The sequence below is a fragment of the Nesoenas mayeri genome, assembly GCF_963082525.1.
Source record: "Nesoenas mayeri genome assembly, chromosome: 22".
Classification (NCBI taxonomy): Eukaryota; Metazoa; Chordata; class Aves; order Columbiformes; family Columbidae; genus Nesoenas; species Nesoenas mayeri.
The window spans coordinates 6,179,177-6,200,633 of NC_137572.1; the positions used below are offsets into that span (position 1 = coordinate 6,179,177).

At 46.5% G+C, this 21,457-nt stretch overlaps 1 protein-coding gene across 1 annotated transcript; it reads right to left on the reverse strand.

Annotated features, from left to right (window-relative positions):
• Positions 1 to 439: 439 nt before the first annotated feature.
• TRIM29 (tripartite motif containing 29) lies at positions 440 to 21,230 on the reverse strand (the record flags this gene model as incomplete). The annotated part of the gene is made up of 9 exons (XM_080358068.1): positions 440 to 502; positions 3,341 to 3,417; positions 4,531 to 4,632; positions 5,861 to 5,920; positions 8,036 to 8,119; positions 10,879 to 11,077; positions 11,428 to 11,661; positions 12,744 to 12,839; positions 20,373 to 21,230. The coding sequence occupies 9 exons, from the start codon at positions 21,228 to 21,230 to the stop codon at positions 440 to 442; spliced, it is 1,773 nt and encodes a 590-aa protein (XP_080214194.1).
• Between the last annotated feature and the right edge of the window lie 227 nt (positions 21,231 to 21,457).

The window sequence follows — 21,457 nt, forward strand, 5'->3', positions numbered from 1 at the left end:
CAGAAGCTGGGGCCCCTCAACTCTAGAAAGACCCTTGGGCCCCTCAAATTGGGACCTTCACCAGGATTTAACAGCTATGGTCATTTAAACACGCTCAGGACGAGGGGGCAACTGGTAGAGCAGAGTCGGGGGTGCTAGCCAAGCATGCATGCTTCCCAGGAGGAGCAGAGCAGCTCGCTCTGCAGAAGCAAAGGGCATTGAGAGGGAATAAGGAGGTGACAGCAGAGGATGGGGTTACGTTGTTAAGGCCTGCAGAGCTTTCAAGGTGATTTGGAAAAAGTCCTTGTTTCCTCTAGTAAAGGCAGTTCCCTTCTGCACCTTCCCTCTCCCTGGCAGAGATTAGAGCGGTAAGGTTAATATAGTAGCAGGTACATCCATGAAAATCCGCAGCTGAGTCTTCACTCCAAGTGCTGCCAGCTCTTCCCTAAATCTTCAGGGATCAAGGTGCCTCGTTGGAAGTGGCTCCATTGCCTTTGTTGACGTAAAAGGGGCGGTAATGTGACTGCAATGGAGAATTTGGGGCATGTGAGTTTGGCCTGTCTTCTTCTGCTGACCGCCTATACTTCACCCTCCTAGGTAGCCCAACCATACATATCTTAATATATTCCTATCTTAACACCTTCCGTCTTTCTTCTTGCAGAGCAACACCACCTCGTTGCACCTCACTGGAGGTGCTGAAGTGATCAAATGCAAAGGGTGTTGCTTTTGATTTACACGCATGCTTTGCATGGACTTTCATCCCTGCGCCAAACGAGTCTGTGCATCATCTAAAATCTCAGACTGTGACTCACCATTTGATGAGAGGTTTCTGGGAGAAGAGGAATGTCACCTTTCTTTTTATGCTTTTGTCAGTGCCTTTTAGCTGCTCACTACCCTGAGAACTCATGGGAGTTTTCACGCTTAAAGCCATGCACAGTTATGCAAGTGATCAACTAACTTGCATGGTATTTATTTGTGCTCTGTGGCTGGCGAGCTAAAACGCTTGTGTATGGAAATTCCCACACAACGGTGCACTGTTTATTTGCACCTCCACGTGTGGTAGGGCCCAATACTAAGTGTTTGTGTAAACACAAGTGTAAGTGGAGAGGCAGGGGCAGAGCCTAAAGGAGTTGCTGTGTTCTGTCTGTTTACTGCAGTCCCTAATTGTTTCTCTTCTCATCAGGACCTATGCCTGGACTTTCATTCTTATCTGCACCAGTACAAATAAGCAACGTGTGGCAAAGTTGTGTTGTGCAGCGTTGGCTTGGGATGACTGCAAAACACAAAAGCCACTTGATTGACTGTGATCGCCACTTGCACTGTTCAAGGCAAAATCTTTAGCCTGGATGAGAATACGCTTACACCAATGAAGCAGTCAGCCAAGGCAATCCAGAACAATGGTGGTTTTGTAATGTCTGATCTGTCTTAGGTTTGATCCACTGCCCAGATCTCACTTGCAGAAGGTGGGAGAGACCTCACAGCAACATGCTGGAACAGTTTTGTGCAGGGCGGGAGTTAATACCAGGCATAGTGTGATGCTGGAAGCGTAAGCGGAGTGATCCCAACCCATCTCGCTACTCAGCGCTGACTCCCAACACCTCCTGCTCAATGTTCCCTGTTGTTGAAAGTCTTTTCATTTTATGGCTTTAATTTCCAGTATAATTAAGAGATGGAAGAGGGGGGATTCATTTTAAAGAACTCTCTGTGGATTAAAAAGACATTCCTCCTTAAACAATATAGTCCTTTGTGAAAATTCATATTTACAGGGCTTTTAGAAGGTGTATTACTTAAGTACATACTTAAGGCTATTTTAAAAGCTAGGTTATTGGCCCAATTGACCATAAAAGCTCCTGCAGAGCTACTGCGCTCCGGAGCGTGTATTTCCATTTGGAGGTTTTTAATGCTTATATTTATCAATTGAATTGTTAGGTCCAGGGCTATCTGGTGAATATAGGCTATAAAAATAAAACAGCCGCTATGAGTGTATGCATGAGAGAGAAAGGGAAACCGGGAACGACTGGTGGGAGAAGTTACCCGGGCTTTCCCTATGGGGACTAAGGAAGGCGTGAGTGGTGGTGATGGAGGGCAGCACGCTGGCTGTCTGCGGTGCTCCCTGCTCAGAGCACACAGCCACAGTGCCAAGACACCTCCCTTCCCTGGCCAGACCTCCCCACTGTAACATCACCCCGAGGGAGGATAGGTCGGTATCTCAAACCACTGGAAGAGTCTCCGCGGGGCACAAGCGGGATGAATAGATGATGTAGAAAGGCAGTGGTCAAACACAAGACAGAAGATATTGCAAAACTCTTCTGTTCCCAGGAGACACGTTTTGCTGTAGCACCTTCAGAAAGTGATACAGTCTACCAAGGAACGTCCCTTTCACTGACATCCATCTCTTGGTTGGGCCTCGAAAATTTGGCACAGAAATACCACCGCAGTTCTTAGGCAGCTGCTTTCTAACTGTTGTGTATTTCCTCTGTTTTCTTCCTTCAGCCTGGGCATGCTCTCAATTCTCGACCCTCTCTTTCTTACAAGTCTGATTGCCAGGGAGCAGTGAGTAATCTTTCACAGATGTGTAATCACAATTCAAAAAAAAATAGATTTTATCTGCAGAGATGGGGCAAAAACTTGACAATCTTAATTCAGACCATGCAAGATCTTAATGCAGCACAGTGTGAATGCATGTTGAGAAAAATAAATTAATGTTTCTGTGGTTATGCATTTAACTTTTGGTCAACCTCTTTTATTTAAGATCACAAGACCTAAAATAATCACTGTCCTCTGCCTCCTGTAATGCGCTGTCACCTGTTTTGTGCTGACAGCTCAAAATGAGGGACTTACAGACGTTCTAGTGATTTCTGATTGTCTTCTGACTCCTTATCTTTGATACTTTGATACTTCATCTGCCCACTGGAGGATGTAATTAGCAGGGTGCTTTTATATGTTTGTCTTTAGTGTCATTTACACAATCTATACTTTCTAGATGTCACAGACTACTCAGACTATGCGATATCCCCGCAGGGAGAAGTACTACAGATACTGGCACGTGCGCTATAGTATTCATATAGCTCCTAGAAACCTGCGTCAAGTTTTAGATCAGGGCAAAATATTTCCAAATATCATTTTGAAGTACTGATTATTCCTACAGCCCAGAACTGTGGTGGGTGGGGGGCTAATCTGCATCCCTCTGGGGGTGCAGTTAACCACAGGAAAAATAATATCAGCTGTTGACTTGAAGCTTTTAGTTTCCCATCTCCAAAGAACCCAAGCCCTGGTTTCTGAAGTCTCAGGTAGCCCTAGAACAGGTAGTTCTCTTGCTGAAGCTGCGCACAAGCTTGCACACCAAGGGTATATTTCTTACCAATACAGACTGCTTAGAGGATTTCCATGTCTGTGGCGTCACCTTTGTAGACTGATGTCTCACTATTGAAGGGTAAGCTGTGACAACATAAAACAGCCTGTTATAGATCGGTCCCTGCCGCCGTCCCCGTCTCCCCTTGCCAGCGTCAAGATGAGCAGCAGGACTGGAAGTGCCACATAATTAGTATTGCATTGCTTAACATCGAAATGCAGCCATTTCTGGGGTGGGACACAGCAGCCGTCAGACAGATGCCTATTCCACCACCCAATCGGTTAGGAAAAGGGAGTAAAGAAGATCTGTCTAATTAAAATGTATGAGGAATGCAGAGAGGTGGAATGCAATCAATCCAATTAAATTTAGGCCAAGTCCCGAACTAAGCATTCTGACTCTTGCAAATAACACTATAGTGTGTTTAATTAGCGCAAAGAGCCGAGGCCTGGGTTTCATGTCAGAAAATTAATGACAATACCCCTGGCAGCCTGATAAGCCCTAACCCCCTTCTACCACACCAGCTCCTTTCTGACTCAAAAAATAATACCAGCCCTGCTGAATTACAACCAGTTTCAGTGCTTATCAGGCAGTGGCCTTTCCCCACCACCTCCCATTCACAAATTAATCAGGCTTGACTCTGCTTGGCAGGTGCTGATGCTCTTGGATTCCACCTCTGGTGCCCCTGAACTAGTGGGTAGTGCAAAGAGGATGATGAGACAGTGAATGGGGAATTCCGGTTCAGATGAAGAAGGACAGGCAGCTACTGCACATTGTTTTTAAAGGCTGTGCTCGGCGGCTCTGATTCTTTCAGGACGATAGCTGTTTTAAAACACTGATGAAGCTGGAAAGGTAAATTGACATGAACATAATTTCATAGTGTCTTTCCCTGGTCCCTACTCCTCTAAAATCATCTAAAATTCTCATCTCTACCCGTTGCAAACAAAATTTTATACCACTATTCAACTATTCACTAGATATAACTTTTTAATACTCTAATAAATTCCTGTTGCTTGGGTCAGCCGAGTAAGTTGCGCATGTAAACAAATGCATGTATCAAAGAGACTGACAGTCAGGGCAGGAGATATGGGCCAGGTGTAGGACTGCTCCAGACCTTCTCTGGGGGGGCAAGAATAGGATTAAATGTCTTATCACCTAAAAAAAGGGCAGAAGGAAGGGGAAAAACACTAAATGCCTAGTACCGGTCTTAGTGAAGAGGCTCCCATCAGACTGTTTGCTGAAGTCACCAGGCGGGTTCTGTCCAACCGAGGAGAACTGAAAAGGCAGCTTAGTACCATTGCCTACTGGAAGACAGAAGAGGTTGTGTTATTCCATGGTGTTGCATGCTGCAGTGGAGAAGCCTAAGCATTTCAAAACACATCCTGTAAAACTGCCTTCGACCAGCTCGGGGGAAAACGGGAACTAATAGCTTTGTCCCTTTGCTCTTAGTAAGAAAAGGCAGATGAGAGCAGTCAATTGTGGGGTCCCGATGCACACAGTGTGCAAGTGCGAAGAGATCCCAGTGCTCCAGGCAGGCAAGCAAGAGCCTTTCTCTTGAGAGACCCAGAGTGCAGGTGTGACTGAAGAGCAGCAGCTTCCTCTGAGGTAAACTGCATCTCCAGAGACTGGAGTAATGAGGCAAAACTACATAACTGCCCAAGCTCCCTTGCCTCCAAGCAGCTGAGGCTTTATTCAAAGCCCATTGAAATTAAAGCAAGGCTTCCCCTCCTGGCCTCCTTGGGGTCAGGCCCTGGCTGCCAGGACGAGTCTGAGAGCAGAGATGATGAGAAGAGACAGCCCTGCCTGTGGCATGAAAAACAGGAATGACTTAGGTGTGGCTGTGAGTCACCAGTGCTCCCCAAGGTAGAGTGGCCATGGGTGCTTGTCGGTGCTTCTGAACGGAAGGCAAGGCAGGACCCTTTGAGCACAAATGAAGCAAAGTAAGAAAACAGAGGTGAGGAAAAGGAAAGTGGGAATCTGGGAAGAAAAGGCATGACTCGCTGCTGCTGGTTCTGGGTACACTAGCTCAAAGCACCCCCTCCCCATTGTGCTGGATGATGTCCGAGCAGTGGGCAGGCTCTTTGAGAACTTATGAGCTAAGTGAAAGGTGTATGTGTGATGGAGAAGGGCAGCCTTGTGCTTCTGAGACTGGGCATTTGGGGTCTGCTCCTGGTTCTGCCACAACCTCCACAGGTTGCCTTGGATGACGTTGGCACTCCCATCGATTGCAGTTGGCTGGGTATCTCAAGATCTTTACAAATTGCCATCTGACCTTCCCATCTTCTCCTTTCACTGTCTGAACAGTGAGGAGCAGGGATGCCTTTCCCTCCTATCTCCTGGAGCAGTGAGAGCCTGGGTTTGGGTGTACGCAGACGGTGCTGATGAGCCAGCTAAGAAGTCACTATCTGTGAGATAGTGATTGAGAGGTGACAGGGCAGTTGAGGATGGAAGCAGAAAAGGTTGGTTAGCTAGCTAGAAAGCTGTGGCACGGGGGGTTAGATCCTTTCAAACTGAAGTCGGAATTACCCGTACCAAGTGTTTCCTCAGTCGCTTGGAAGGAGGAAAATTCCCATGATCGTGGGTTGAAACTGGCTGTAAAACAAGAGCATCCAGTTCAGCAGTTGGCTCCTGATGAGCTGGCCCAAAGGCCTGTGTCTGGCATTGCTCTATGAAACAGTCCCCACCAATTTGGAAGCAGCCCCAAACCAGAAATCTGAGTCCAGGGAGTAGAGGAGAGCCTGGTCTTTTTTCTCTGCGTTCTAGGGAATGGTGAATAGACTTCTCATTTACAGAACAAAGATCTCTCACTGCCACAGAGCTGGTTTTAGCCGCATTAAATTGCTAACTCGGGCTTGTCTATTCAACATGACTATTCTGCAAAGAGACCTGCAGGCAGAGGCTTGGGATTTAGAGCTCAAGAGACACAAGCAGAGGAACGTTTCTTGCTCGGGCACACATTGCCTCAGCCACTGCGACAGGCACGTGCTCCAGGTTTCACTAGAACATCACGCTGTGATGCAGCCTGGTGCTGGTGCACCCTTTTGTGAGACCCTGGACTCCCAGAAGAGCAAAAAAGAGATGAATACTTGGAGCTGTTATGCTGCCACCCTGTGGACTGCTTCCCTGTTTCAGCAGTGTTTCTATTGCAGTAGTTATCTTCCCCTCTCTGTGTGCTGAGTCCCTTCTGCTCCTCATTCAAAGACTCCCAAAGGCACAAGGTGATCTTTCCAACCTTCTCCTGGCTTTGGCCAAACTGTTTGCCACATCAGGAGAAGAAAGCTCGGTGGAAGAGGACAGAAAGGAGTGCCGAGCAGTTGAACAGATTGTGCCTCTATCTTTTAGGCAGCACTTGAAACCTTTTGTGTTCCCCCTCTGCCTCATTATGTCACCCCTGCAGGCAGATGCTCTGTGATGCTGTCTTTAATGACAAGCACAGTGAAAGTCTCCTTGAATTTAAGCAGGGCTTAAAAACCTGTAGGTTCTGCTCAAATCCAAGCAGTTTCTTAGTACAGGCCACTGCAATTCGTGCAGAGCACTGTTTGGGTAGCATTCCTCAATGCAGCAAGCAGACTTGCTGCTGTGGCCTCTGGTAGATTTTGCAGCGATCCAACCCAGCGAGAAAAAGGGTGTGTTATGAAACAGCCATGAGATAGTCAAGTGTTCTGCGCACGTGATGCAATGCGAAGGGTGGTCCTCTCCTTTTACCTCCCATTTTATGGAATTCCTTAGAAAAGATGCAATTGGAGGCCGTGCTGGACTTCTACATGACACACAGAGCATAGAAAGCTCTAGAGAGTTAAGTAATCACGGTTATATTGCAGGGCTGCCAGCAAGCTACGGGCCCTTCAGGGGAGTGCCACTGCTGCCTGCTGGCACATCCCTTCACCTCCCAACATCTGGCTTTGCAGAACAGCAGCTGTAAACACCTGGCAAACCCAGGCAGGGCCTTGTTCTCTAGGGACCAGAGGAAATTTGGTTGCTTATTTTGTGCGAGCCTTTCTGTTCTTCTGTTTCTACAGGCATTGTCCTGCCTAGGCTTTATGCAGCCTCTGCTTCTACCTCTGGAGGTCCTGACACTAATTTAGAAACAGACAACTGCTATTTTACAACTGAATGTGATGAAAACACTCGTTCATTCCAAAGACTTATCTTGTAGTGTTCATGTAACAATAGGGACATAAGCAAATCACCAGGGCTCTTATTGTCAGTGTTAGAGCTCAGAAAGGGATCCCAGGCTTCTGCTGTTTTGGGATACATTCCTCACTTCTTCTGTCCTTTTAGTGTAGTGAAAAACGATGTTTTCTGGTGAAAGTAAAACCCTAATGCAGAGCAAGCCTAGTGTACCTTTCACGCTTGATAGCACAGTGGGGTGAGTTTCTGGTGGAGAATAACACTCACTTCAACCCAGTAACACATGCTAAAACTCCGCTATATTCCCAAACTACACTCTTGGAAGAGTTCAGTTGCTCCAGCTCTTCTCCATGGAGATGAGAACATTTGCTGCCTTGTTTGAGATGAAAAGGCAGAAACTTCTCAAAGCTTTGTAGGCTGGAGAGAAGAGTGGGAATAAACTGGTGCAGAGGGACTTATCTTGTCTGGGGAATAGCAGGAAAGAGAAGGGAAAGGAAATTTTGGGACAAATCATTAATGAAGTTCCTTTCCGATGCTGTGTTTGGAGGAAGCCTGACCACCATTAGGGTACCATACCTTTGGGAGACAGGAACATGGAAAATCTCTTCAAGTTGTCGGGCTGGTTCCACTCATAGTTGTTCATCATGTACCGATGGTCACCTGGAGGAGCAGAACAGGGTGTGAGCTGAAGGAGGCAGTTTAGTGGCCCTGGGAAAGGACAGGGGGAGTGGGAAGGGGATAACGGACTGGAATTGCTTCCTCAAGCGCTGCAGGAGAGGTGGTTCTGCCCTTTGAGAACAAGCGCCTCTATTTGTGCAATTCTGTGTGACTTTCTGGCTGGGAGGTGACGCGGTGCTGTGGCTGCCCCAGAGCCAGGGATAAAGGAGGAAGGTGCACTATCTCTTAAAAATCCATAGGGAAACTTGAGGGTTGAGGCATTTTCCTACCGAAATACTGCTGTGTGGCTAAAAGTGTCTCCCACTTCAAAAGCGGTGGCTTGTATGTGTTTAACCTGTGCACAGGGCTGGCTTTCAACCAGCAGATCTTGAACTGCGGGTACGACAAAGCTCCGGAAAGCGTTGGGAGGGCTCAATGGGTTGGTTTCTTCAGTTCTTAAAGAAGGATGCTAAACCTGAGTCGCAAAGAGCTCCAGCTCCCTGGGTTTCTGGACAAGGCTTCATGCAAAGTGAAGCGAAACCTCCTCTTTTGCCCAGATTTGGTTTTCTGACATTGATCCACAGGAAATGATGTTCTACCGGTACAGCTGCTCTTAAAAATACCTTCTTTTGAGGCTCAAGTATTATATAAATCTGTTGTTCTCTGCAAGGAGGTAATTTGGTTCCCGTGTTTAAATAGTTCAATTATTTGGTTCTTAAGTCAGTGAACAAACTTTTATGTTATTTCTCCAATTTATTTCTGTGTTATTTAAACTCCCTGGATGCTCTCTGATTATTTGCCTCCTTGCCACACTACTAAGTAGGTACCTGTTATGACAACTAAAAGAAAGTGGATTCCCTTTGGAGTCTGCTATTAAGCAGGTTTTATTCCATTAATGTAATATTTCTTCCTGGGATGTTTTTTACACTAGAAGATCAAGCTGGTTGAAAATGAATTTGTTGCAATGACTCAGGGGGAGTCTGAGTTAATTAAATCCATTAAGTAATTGTGGAGTTATTTCCTTGCAGTCACTAGATGCAGAGTGCTGTCCTCTTTCATGTGTAACTGTGATTTGAGAAACGGAGGGCTCTGAAGTTTCTGCGACTCAGCTTAAACGGCATTTCCCAACTGAGTGGATGCTGCTGTTGTTCTCATTAGGCAGGCTCCAAGCTGTGTCCATTAAATCCCCAGTAAAGTTTCTGAAAGTGCACAGCTTTCTGGCCGTAGTTAATTGTTGCCCTGCTCAGAAATGTTTTGGCACTTGATTCCTATGGATTTCAAGTACCCCTGAGGACTTCTGGCATCAGTAATGTGGAGGGCACCCTAATTAAAAGTGATCAAGAAGTAGTCAGGCTTTATCCAGAGCTGCTGAAAATATGGATACTCTTGTTGAGCTGTACAAATGGCCAAGTAAAATGTATTTGCTTCAGGATTGGCAAAAAATGGCTCAGCATTCCTAAGTAATGGTGACTTGAATGCAAAGTGCTTTTATGCTACTCATCTTGTTTTCAGAAGTGTTGTGAGTAGTCAGGCATCCAAAACCCCTCAAGTGAGTACCGTGAATTTGAGTGAAATAGCAGTGGTCTTGCAGATTTGCAGCAGAGTTCCTCAGCTGCTTGTGTGTGTGAATGGGGTGTGAGTTTATTCCTGCATCTTTAGATTCACACATCGTCCTGGACAGCAGGATGCAGGTTATCCTTGTGTTACCCGTCCAGCTTCTTTACCTTTATTATCTGGTATTGTTCTGGTATCTGGGGCTCCAGAGTTAGTAATAGATTATATCCCTCTAGCAGCCTGGTGAGATAACATTTAATTCAGATCCCTATTATTCTTGGTGCAAGAGGTCATTTCTCAGGATCAAGTAACTTGATCAGAGTTACAAAGGCTGTTTGTGGGAGAGCTGGGAATTGAACCTCATTGTGGAGTCCCATTCTAGTCTTCCTAATCTTATGTGTGAGCTCGATGCAAGATGAGTCCTTTCTGCAGAACTAACTGGGGGACACTGAAAGTACTTATTTCTAAGTTCTAAAACTTAGAAGATTCCTTGCAATGCTGCAGCATTGACTTTGATCTCTCTGTTTGCCTAAGAAGGGTCATCCATCCTTAAACATCACAGAAGCATGGGCATCGTTTGGCATTGCGTGCTCCCTGAATATCCTGGCTCAGGGCATTCAGAACACAAAGCTCTCCCTAGTGGAACATGCAGACAAGTATGGTCAGAGAGAGCCTGAAAGCCAAAATGGGGACCTTTTTGCTTGCAAAAGCTGTTATTTGATTTTCAGTGACAACTGCTTGCAGGATACTTCATGTTCTTCAGTGGCCGGAACAGGCTGTTGTGTCATACCAGCACAACAAGAGCACTAACCGAGCTGTACAAGCAGGCTAATGACAGGTTTTCAAAATTGCCATACTGGGGTGGCTACATTCACGTTTCTGGCACTGCCTTCTCAATTTAGCTTGTGAGCCACCGAGTTGCCCTAATATATATGTGCCAGTCTTCCCTTTAGAAACTGCCATGCCAAGCTTGCAGGGGCTTGTCGAGCCTGGCACAAGGCAGAGCGTCCCTGCTGGCTCGTGCAGTCTGGTAGAATAACTGATATTCCAGAAGGAATTCCAGCTACAGGTGGTGTTTCTCCCACTTCCCCATGGTCCTTGCTTAATTTCTCCTCTGTGAGAGCACGCTCATCGCACTTTATCTCCCGTGACTCTGAGCTACGCTTTGCACAGAGAAGGAGGGAAGGGGCAGATCTCATGTACTCTACCGTTCTCCATGTGGTTCCTCTCTATGAAGTTGCGGCCAAGGTCTGCCTTGCAGATCTTTTCCACGTGCCTCATGCAGACGTTCAGGAGGTCATCTCTGAGGAGCCCCATGGATGGGCTCATGCTCTCCCCTTCAAGCAGCACACTGTATGTTGGGAGAGATGGAGGGGGGACGTAATTCCGCATCAGAGCCCCAAATTCCTGCCAAAAAGAAGGGAGGAGAGGTTACTGAGGAACGTGAGGGATGGAGGCCAGATCCTAGGAATGCTAGGCTCCAAATAGTATGAAGTGCAAAGGAGAACAATGAAGGTGGAAGGGGCAGACTGATGTTCTGCCTGTGAGCTGTAGCCATCCACAGAAAAAACAGGCATTGGCATGCCCAAGTTCATTCCTCACCCAGCAGAACAGAGGCTGCTTCAAATGTCAGCGTCAGTTCCCGTCATACATGTGCATTGAACTGGAGAAGGTTAATGCATTTATACCAACTTGGGATTTGTCTTTGGGACCGATCCTGCCCTCGTGGGAGAAGAGGAAAGTGAGATCTGGGTTACCTGCAGGAAGAGCACGGAGTCACTGATCTGATGGATCTGCTCCCTGTTCTCTTTGTCCTCCCGCAGCAGCTTTGCCCTCTCTTCCAGCTCATCCACGATTTCTTTCACGTTCTCCGACGCAATCTTTTCCCTCTGGTCCAGAGCAGCCTTCACCTCATCCCTCTGCCTCTCCAGGTCACGGATCAGCTCTTTGAAATGCTGATCCACGGTGGCTTTCTCATTGGTGGTGTAGTTCTGTGCAGGGAAGGGGCAGAGAGGAGGCAGCAGGAAAGACATAAAACATTGAACTTCTCAGGGAGTCACTTGCTAACAGAGGAATGCAGAGGGGGATACATCGAAGCATTCTCAGCATTTAGACTATGACTAGGGAGACTCTCTAGGTCTTAGCACCAGAAAAGCTGTGCAAAGAGAGTTAATACTTGTTATTGCAATCATTGCGTGTGTGTAGTCTATGCTGGTTTTTTCCTCATTATAAGACATGAAACACTTCTTACAAACCTGACCTCTAGGTCCCTCTGAAATATTTCTCAGAAGGACTATGGATGTAACTATATTCAGAGTTGAAATTTCTAGGTCAGATTTCCAATAATTATAATAATAATAGTAATGATAATAATAATAAAGCAGGCAAAAAGCAAGCCAATGTGTGTGTACCACATAAAAGGGAGAAGAATGGCTTTGCCTATTAATATTATGCAAATTTTCTGGGGTGTCTCCAAATAGTGTTTTCACTGATTTATTCAGTTAGGGTATAAATGAATAAAAATAACACTATATTCTGACCTGTAGTGTGGTGAAAGAATTATAAAGGAGCCCTATGTCAGTATGGAAATAAGCTGTTCCATTATAAACGAGATGTTTGTTGGTGTGACTGCATCTGTTCCTGCTGCCTTATCTTTGTTTGGGCAATCCAGAGCCCTTCTGGAGTTTAATTTTGTGTGTGGTCTAGCAGTCGAAAACAAAGCAGCACACCTTTGTGTCTGAATCAGCCTGGCTACTGGTGATTGAAGAGCTGAACTGCAAGGGGCCCGAAGCAGGGAGGTGCCTCGGATCATGGTGTAACAAGGCTGTGCTGCCTCTTCTCGATCTCCTGCAGGCTGTGTTGCAAGATGACTTCAGTAGGAGTTGTTGTTTCCAAGATTTGGCATGAGTGAGTTTTGCAGAGTGATGAGATAGACCAGGTAAGGGAGTTGAATGAGTAAGAGGTGGATACATCAGGGAAATGGAGGAAGGGAGGAGGGGGATGTGAGAGTGGAAGACAGTGACAACTACAGGGGAAACAGAGAAGTGAACTTAAAAGAATGCCCCATACGCACCTTGATACGGTCCCTCTCCTTCTGCCACTTATCTATTTCATCTTCTACCTCGATGATCTTCAGCTGCAGTTGCTCTTTCTGCAGTGAAAGCTCAGCCTGTGGGAAGAGAGGAATGTCATGAATGGGGCTGAGGGTGGCCTTGCTTCAAAGAGGCGCTGTGCTTCCATTCCTGCACTTGGCCCTGAACAGCGATAGCTGGGAGGTGCAGGTTCCTGGCACTGCTCGAAATGGAGGTCATGTGCTGACCCTGGACAAGATCCCAGAGCTCCTGGCTGGGTCAAGAGATTCAGCTCCCTCAGCACAGACAGCAGCAGAAGCACCCACCTACTAGAGTACCGTCACGGTGCCGCTTTTAATCACATTAGACTCATTAGCTGGAGGGGGAAGAGGCCGGTTTCAAAATTCAGCTGTGTATGCAGTTAAAGGCCCATCCCAGGGTGTGTCTCTGCAGCAATAACAGTTTTCATGTAATTACGGAATGACGTTTGACGAGTGTTGCAACAAGAGGACGGTGCCTCCGGCAGGAATTCTGTTTAGACAGGATCGTGGATTAATTTGCTCTGAATTGAGAGCTTTCATGTTATGATGAAGCTGGAGAACGCTTGGAAAAATAGAAAACACACAAGAGGAGGAGGGAGGAGGTGCAGCCGGCCATGCTTGGCTTAGATCAGCAACTTCCCTGGGGTTCATTTCCATTTCACCTTGCTTCCCAGAGAAGCTCAGGCCAGGCGGTTGCAGTTGCATGCGAGACGGTCTATATGCCTGGAGCCGGTGGAGGGCTGGGCAGTAATATACCATGTAACACGCCGGTTGGTGTGCACGCCACGTCCCCGCATCGCACCGGGACCTGGCTCCGTGGTGATGCCTTGCGCCGTTAACCCTGGGCAGCCCCTCCCTTGGTTGCTCATATTCACCATGTCCTTGCCCAACCGATCATGACAAAGCCTTTGTTTATGCATTTCAAGATCTTTCTGCGTTTCATGTGTTTACAGGTTGGTCACAGCACAACTGTAACTACAGGCAATCTGGCTGTGAGACGCTTATCCCCAGAGCTGTTTAGGAACTACGCAGTTGGCAGAAATTACCTGTATTTCACAACTGACCTATGTAATGTTAAAAAAGTCCTGAAAACACGCTGTTCATGTGGGATCCCTTGGCAAGTGGTTGTATTACCCAAAAGCACTTAAATTTAGGCCAACAATTAGAGGTAACAGAATGGATAAACCTGCTCCCACAGCAGCGAACAGAGCGAGGTCTCCCTGAACACAAGGTGTAGCTCCCACTGCTTTTCCACAAATCCAAGAACATAATACAACATGAGAACCTGGGTCTTGTCTTGTGATCACAGTTGACCTTGGGAGTGGGGTTTTTAAAGTTTTCAATTACCCACTCCAGAAGTAGAAAACAGCATCACACAATGAAGAGCAGGCAACAAGCCGCCAACCAGCTCAGAACAAGGAGATCAATCAGCCCATTGGGGCTCTCGTCTTGGTGCCAGTTACTGAACGCTCTCTTGAGCTGGAATCCAGCACAGCTGCACCTGAGAGCCATTGCGTCTAGCTGTTCCAATTTAGAAAATCTCTATATGTAGAGGGGGGAAAAAATGATAGTTGTTTTATTGCCTTATAAAACAGAAGGGGGAACAAAAAAGGCAAATGTACTTGAAGGTGTCTCAATGCCAGAAGAGCTGCATCCCCGCATTGTCATTGTGATTGTCGTTGTTTGTTGAGAGTTAGGAGAGCACTTGCCTTCTAAATATTATCCATATACCCTGACAGTCATAAGCTCATATTCCACAGGGCTTCAGACTAGACATCGAAGGGTTTTGTGGTACAGGATCATCAGGGAACCATAGGGGTATCAAGATGAGAAAATTCACTCTATTACTGATCAAGAGAGTAAAGGCATGAGCTTGATCCAATAGTTTTCATATTTTCAAGACAGTGACTTGGAGGAATGCATGCTTTTTTCTGTCCTCATGTGCAATGTGACATGTCCTCTGCATCAAGACACAAAATACCCAGCCATCTCAATGAGACAAAAGCAGTTTAAATCCAGATATCCATTGCACTGCAGTAACCCACATGAGAAATTACACTGTAATGCAAGTTGTTTCCTTAAGCCACTGAGCTACATCCAGATGGCATTAATCATCAACAAAGTAAAAAGCACATCTCCGGAGCAATGGGAGGTCTTGTTTCCCTCCTCATCCCTAAACATCAGGACATTCTTATGACCAGAATGTGCGTGAAATCATACAGATTAGGACTGGAGGGGTGGTTTTGAGAAGAGCAGACCTTTTGCAGCCACATAGCGACTCCCACACACAAGGGATTTGAAAAGAAAGGTAACAGGGAAAAAATTCAGGTGATAGCCCAAAGGTGGTGATAACAATATTATACTTCTATAGCACTTTCTAATTAAGATGTGTCTCAAAGGAATTTTGCAAACTATTACTTGCTCCAAAGTGATAGCTAACTCCTAACAGCTTGTTGCAGTTATAATATCCCTTCACTTGGAAAGGTAGTTTGGGTGCCTCTGGGATGGGCTGAAACAATTATTTAAGAGCAAACCAACACTACAGTTTAGACTGGGAATTATGATTTGCAAATGGAAATTACAGAGATAGTTCCAATAGCCAGAATGTAAATACAAATGTCATCCAGGTTTTGGGTTGTGTTACAATGCTTATACCGAGGGCAAAAGGAAACACTAGTACAGACACTAGCAAAGGCAAGGGAGGTGAAGGGAGGTGTTTCATTGCATGACAGTACAAACATTGAAATTACTCTTGCCATAGAAAAAAAATGTTTAAAAGAGGTTAAGGGAGGCTATGGAATAGGACAAGAACTGGTGGCATGGGCACAAGGAGGCAGATTTGGTAGGGATGCTCTGGAGATGGAACACAACATAAGGGGTTCAGCAAAGGTGATTTCATTATGGTTTTGAGGCCCTGTTTCGTATGGGAGGTTTATTAAGCTGTCCATATATACCCTGCGTTACATTTACAGTAGGGTGGTTACAGGTACTAGGGACAGTCAACTTCTCAGCTTCATTCCCTATGAAGAAACTTGCAGCTTTTTTCATATTTCTCAGACTTTCCAGGGTCAACAATCCCCGACCCCCTTATGTGATGGATCACCTGGGACAAATCTATTCGGTGAGACTTGGGGTTCAGAAGGTCCTACTGAAAGACAATAGAGCAGCTCCACCCATTGTGGGAGAAGTCCCTACAGTGCAGAAATAACAACAGTGAAGACAATCTGGGAAATACAGGTTTAGACTATTCAGTTTGACTACAGCAGGTTGAAAAATGCTGGCACCGAAAGTGTTGGATCTAAGAGAGAATCCCCTACTAGAGTCTAAGTTAATTAGGACAGTTAAGAGGCCAAAGTGAAAGTTCCAATTGTGTACTTAAATACCCACCACTAAACCCAGCCCTTGTGCTGTAAAGGACCTTGAGATGTGAGATTATGAGTCTTGCGTCATGATGCAACTCGTTTTTGCAAAGCAGCAATACAAGCATCATCATGTCTTAATGCTCTGGGAACGCAGTCCCTGAACGAGGGAACACCCCTGTGTCACCAGCCTGGGAGAGCTGTGCTAATTACCAGACGGCAACAGCCAAATGCAATAATGAAGCTAGAGAATAAGCGTTTAAACTAGTTATCCCAGTACAGGGCCTGTATTGGGAATTATATGGCTGAGAAATCAGCAGATTCTTTGGGATGTTGTTTCTGCTGGTTTTGCCTTTATGTCTTTCTTTCTAAGCTTGTGTTAAGCAGCGGTGGGTGTCAGTCTCTGGAGACTCTGCCACCAAAAATGCCACTAGTCGCTGCATTAGAGGAGGGTGGAAAAGGCGCTTTGCTTTGCATAGTTTGCAGAGAATTCCTTATCTGCAAACTAGAGTGTTCTCCCAGAGTTCAGTCCTCGCTGTAGAGGCATTAATGCAGAATGCAGGCAAACCTACTCTAAGTCACAATTCATAGCAGGTCAGCTTCTGGCTAGGGAGAACGTCCTGCAGGTAGCCACACCACCTCTGTGCAAAGAGCATCTATTTTTAAGCTGTGTCCACAGAGCGACCACAACTAGTGTAGATAAGGTGTCGCAGCCACATCATGCCCTGACCTGTGTCAGTGGGATGCGCCAAAAATCCTTCTGCTGGCACATTGATACACTCCTGTTTGCTCTCTATTCAGGCAGCGAAAGCAACACGGAGGGTGTTCCTATGGAAAACCCTCTGGATGCCTCTCTGTGGATGGCCGACTTCAAAGCCCGGTTCAGACTCTGTGAAGTCTCCCCTTTCCAAAGTTGCTTTGTTGAATGGAGGAACACCCAGCTCCCGATTCTGCACAGCAGCTCTCTGCTGCCTCTTCAAACCTGCCGTACAGTGTGAACTTTTCTTTAAAGGTGAAGAATTAAAGGAAAAAAAAAATCAACGTGCTTTTCACTAGAACTGACTTGACGTGCTGAGCACTAAGGCTGGTGCTGGCTACTAACAGCAGGTTATTTACAGCTCTGTGACTAGCAGGCATGTGTGAAGTGTCTCGTTTAGAGAATAAGCCTGTAAAACAGGTTTTGAACGAAGGATCCCCTTTCAAAATGAAGGATGCTGTCTGCAAGGGGGGCTCTCGTTTTGCTGATAAATCAAGTTGGCCAGAGGGTTTTATTGGAGTGTACAAGTTGCTATTGACAGTTCTCACTGTGTGAGGTTATTACCCAGCCTCTCAGCCTTTGTCTTGGTTGTTTCTTGTACTGATTCTGGTGCGGTGGTTACTTTTCTTTTAAATCTGTAGCAGGAAACTAATGCAGCGTGGATCTGGGGAAGGCATTAAAGATTTGGTAGGTAAAATAAACAAATACCACTGGGTGGAAACTCAAAAATAAAGTCTCTGTCTTCCCTGCCAAGTTGTCTGTGTCTGATGAGCAGCACACCAGGAAAAGAGGGGTGAATGACTCTCACCCCAGGCTGCTGAAAAGTGGAAGATGCTGCAGTGTTTTCCCTCTGTCTCACAGACAGGGAGACATCAGGCTTTCTTTCCACTGCCTGCATAAATGCTCTAACCAGTAGGTGTCTGCATACTGGCTTGTTTGCATTCCTCTTCTATTAAGGTGTACTGTCTCTGTCTGGATTGTGGAACAAGGGGAGTTGCCTAATTCTGCAAAAGAATCTTAAATTGTACCTTGCTTTCCCAACAGTGGAGTACAGCATCTCTCTTTCCTACAGGCCTAGAGCAAAGATCAACTCAGCAAATAATTAATTTTGCAATGTGAAAGGAACAGATGTACCTAAAACATGCGGCAGTTTTGTGCCACCAGCTTGCTGAGCACTCAGATTGATAGTTAGGCTCAAGTACATTGCAGCATAGGACACCTTGCCCCTCGCCTTTTCTCCCCCAGATTTACTGTGATCCTGCCCAGGTTTGGAGTGGTAGTATAGCCAGGGCCTAAGAAATCCTTGCAGATAAACCAACCGCCTTAACCACCAACACTAGGAGAAAGGGTCTGTCTGGATACAGCTGTATTGTGGTCACCAATCCAGTGGCATAGTAAGCAAATTTGGAGGTAGTCAAGCTACCCTGGAGCTGCGTGGATGCCAGGCTGGGAAAATGGGGCAGGGATGGGGTTGACCTGATGTGGGTTTTTTGCTTGTTCTTTCCACAAAGGCCAGCAGCACCAGCCACACTTTGCCGCTCTTCCAATTTGTGGTCATATTGCAGCTCAGCTGATTTGCAAGCCTTGAAAAGGATAGGTGGTGCACAGAAGGGGCCTGGAAATGTTCATCCCTTTTTGTGGTTCTTGCTAAGGTTCCACCAATGCTGAATAAACCAGGGCTGGGAATAAACATTTGTAAGCAATAGCTATCCTGTTAATTGTTTTTGTCGAGTGAATACTTACTCAAGTTACAACACGATCAAAACTTGTGAGGAGAAACCTGCACATGTGTGTGATTCATACTGATAAAGCCCTAAATCCTTTAGGCTTAGCAGCAGGAGAAACAGGACAGAACAGGAGCTAAAGCACGGCGCTAACAAGAGTGGCACAAGGACTCTGAGGAAGAAAGCAAACATAATTTAAATCTTAGGTAAAGTCTTCTCTGAGCAGCTGTGGTTGCCTGTTTTAAAGCAAGGTGGTCCAGGTCCACCCAACCACAGGAAGAAAGCTCTGGCCAGCTTTCATTCTTCAGGGTGTAACTGTTAACCCCTTCTCAGCAGAAACAGCTAAGAGGAATCGGACAAGCCGGCAGGCGCTAGGCACAGCTTTGTGAGAGTTAGGCATAGACTATGTTCACAGCTGACATCAAAACCACAAGAACAAGCCATTATGAAACAAACAGCAGGTAGCGAGTCCTGCAGGAGTTTCCTTAGGAAAGACTGTCTGAGACATGGAAGAAACCTTGTCTGGTTCCATGTTGGAGGTGACATGGTAAGAGAAGACAAAAATATTGCACAGGAAGACACAGATTAACCCTAAATAAGATGCTCTTTCAGCCTTATGAGATAAATCTTTTTAGCATCTCAGAAAGAGTTGAACTGTTCTTTCCAATTAAGGGTAGCTGAAGAATTTCCAACAACAAGCGCGTGTATTTTCCTGTTCCTCACATCAGAGCGCTGGCTTGGGCTGTGCCTAAGACTAGGATTTAGCAGATCTTAGCGCCCTTTCAGTTTCTGCCATGAGCGGTGTCATTCTAGGCAAATTGTTTTACATTACCATTTCATGGGTCTCCTTTCTGTAATCTCTGCTTAGCTCAGAACGTCTCTAGGCCTGGACATGTTCTTACTTATGGTGATGTGCAGCACCAAACATGGGGAGACCCTGATCTTGGCTTACAGCTAGTGGAATAATCATACATCCACCCAGAAAGCAAACAGCATGAGACTTCAGCAAACAAAGGTGGAAGACCTTTCATTAGACTGAGCACTGTTTCCACATACCAGCTTCACCTCCTTAGATGTCCATCTTCTGAACCTATTGTAGTAACACTTCAGGGGAAATTATGATTTGTGTGTTTGCACCAGGATTTTTTCTTCATTTAAGCTTCAAAAGACTCTATTAATAGGTGGGGCTCGACACTGTTATATCCATAGCAGAAAAGAAAAACAGAAAGCCACAATCTCACTCTAAGTAGCTGAGGTGGCAATTTTCAATAGTAACCTGGCAGCCACGAGTAACCTGAGCAGCCCCTGCTCTGAACACCTGTGTTCTGGAGGTCCTGAGCTTAAGCAATGTCCCACCTTTCTGGCTGTGGGTTACACTACATGAACGCTGTCAACACTTGAGGCGGTTTTATTAAAACTTAGCATGTGGGGCTTTGCTTGATCTTCTGCTGAAAGTCGGTGGTACAACCAGGGGTGGAAACCAAGTTCTCCACTCCCCCAACCCAATCTGCTACAGAACACGCACTGTGCTGCCATAACAAGCCATCAGGAAAACAACAATCCCATTGCAGCAGAACCCGGGCAATACCGGTTCTCCACTAAATGCTTCACATCCACCACCCCTGCACTCCAGAATTACATTGCAGACATGATTTTAGGAGAGACTTGTAGGCTGGAGAGCAAAACCTGCGGTATAATATTGAGGTGCATTGGAAAGACTGATGGCAACAAGCAACAAAAAGGGCATTACCTCTTTTCCTGCTTTCTCGATCTCCACTGTCACTGTGCTGTGGTTCTTGTGCTCCTGGAACATGCAGAGGTAGCAGATGCACATCTGGTCTGTCTGACAGAACAGCTCCATGGTCTTCCCGTGCACGGGGCATTTTCTTGCTTCAAAGTCCCTGATGGGGTCCAGCAGCTGGTGGTCCCGGAAAGCTGCTCCCTCCAGATGGGGCTTGAGGTGCAGCTCACAGAAGGAAGCCTGGCACACCAAGCAGGACTTCACGGCTTTTTGCTTGTTATCGATGCAGGAATCGCACAGAACATCCTCGAGCTTCACCCTTGGCCGTGACCCAGCTGCTCTGTCAGGCTTGTTGAAGGTAGATCTTCTCAGGTCCCCCGTCTCTACCAGCGGGAGGGAAGTTTTCTTCAGGTCCCCCATCTGCCCCCCAGAGAACAACGACTTCCTCACTTCCCCTTCACTAGGCAGAAAGCTCTTTTTGGAATCCAATGAGAAGAGGGGCTTCCTGAGGTCGCCTTTCTCTACAAAGGAGAGAGGTGGTCTCCTCATGTCTCCTATCTGTCCACTGGCATATTGCATCTTCTTCGAATCCGCCGAATCCATGCTGAAGTAGGTTGACCTCTTCTCATCAGACGACTCCACAAACTGAATGATGGGCCTCTTCCAGTCGCTCCCAGAGAAGAGGGAGCTCTTGATCTGCCCTGTCTCCAAAGAGGCACCACCAGCGCTCTTCATAGCTTCCTTCTCACCTCCACCAGGGCTTGTGGTCTTCTTCGTTTCTTCTTCCTTTTTGGGGGCAGGCGGACTCTTCACATCCTCTGGCTTCCCAGTAGTACCGTTTGTCCTTGCTGCGCTCCCCGTTTCCATCGTCTGAACAGGGCAAATCGGCTTCACTGCTCAGTCTTTCCTCCAGTTCTTGTCTCCCAACCCTCTATAAAGCGAGTACGTCTGCCCGGTCGCTGTCTCGGCAAGGAATGATGGTGGAATGCAGGAAGGTTTCTGCCCAAGTGACGCACCTGGAGCTCCTGCGAGGAGGAGGAGAAGGACGCCTGGATTCTGCTGGGTAGATGAGGGGAAAAAGAAAGAAGCAGACG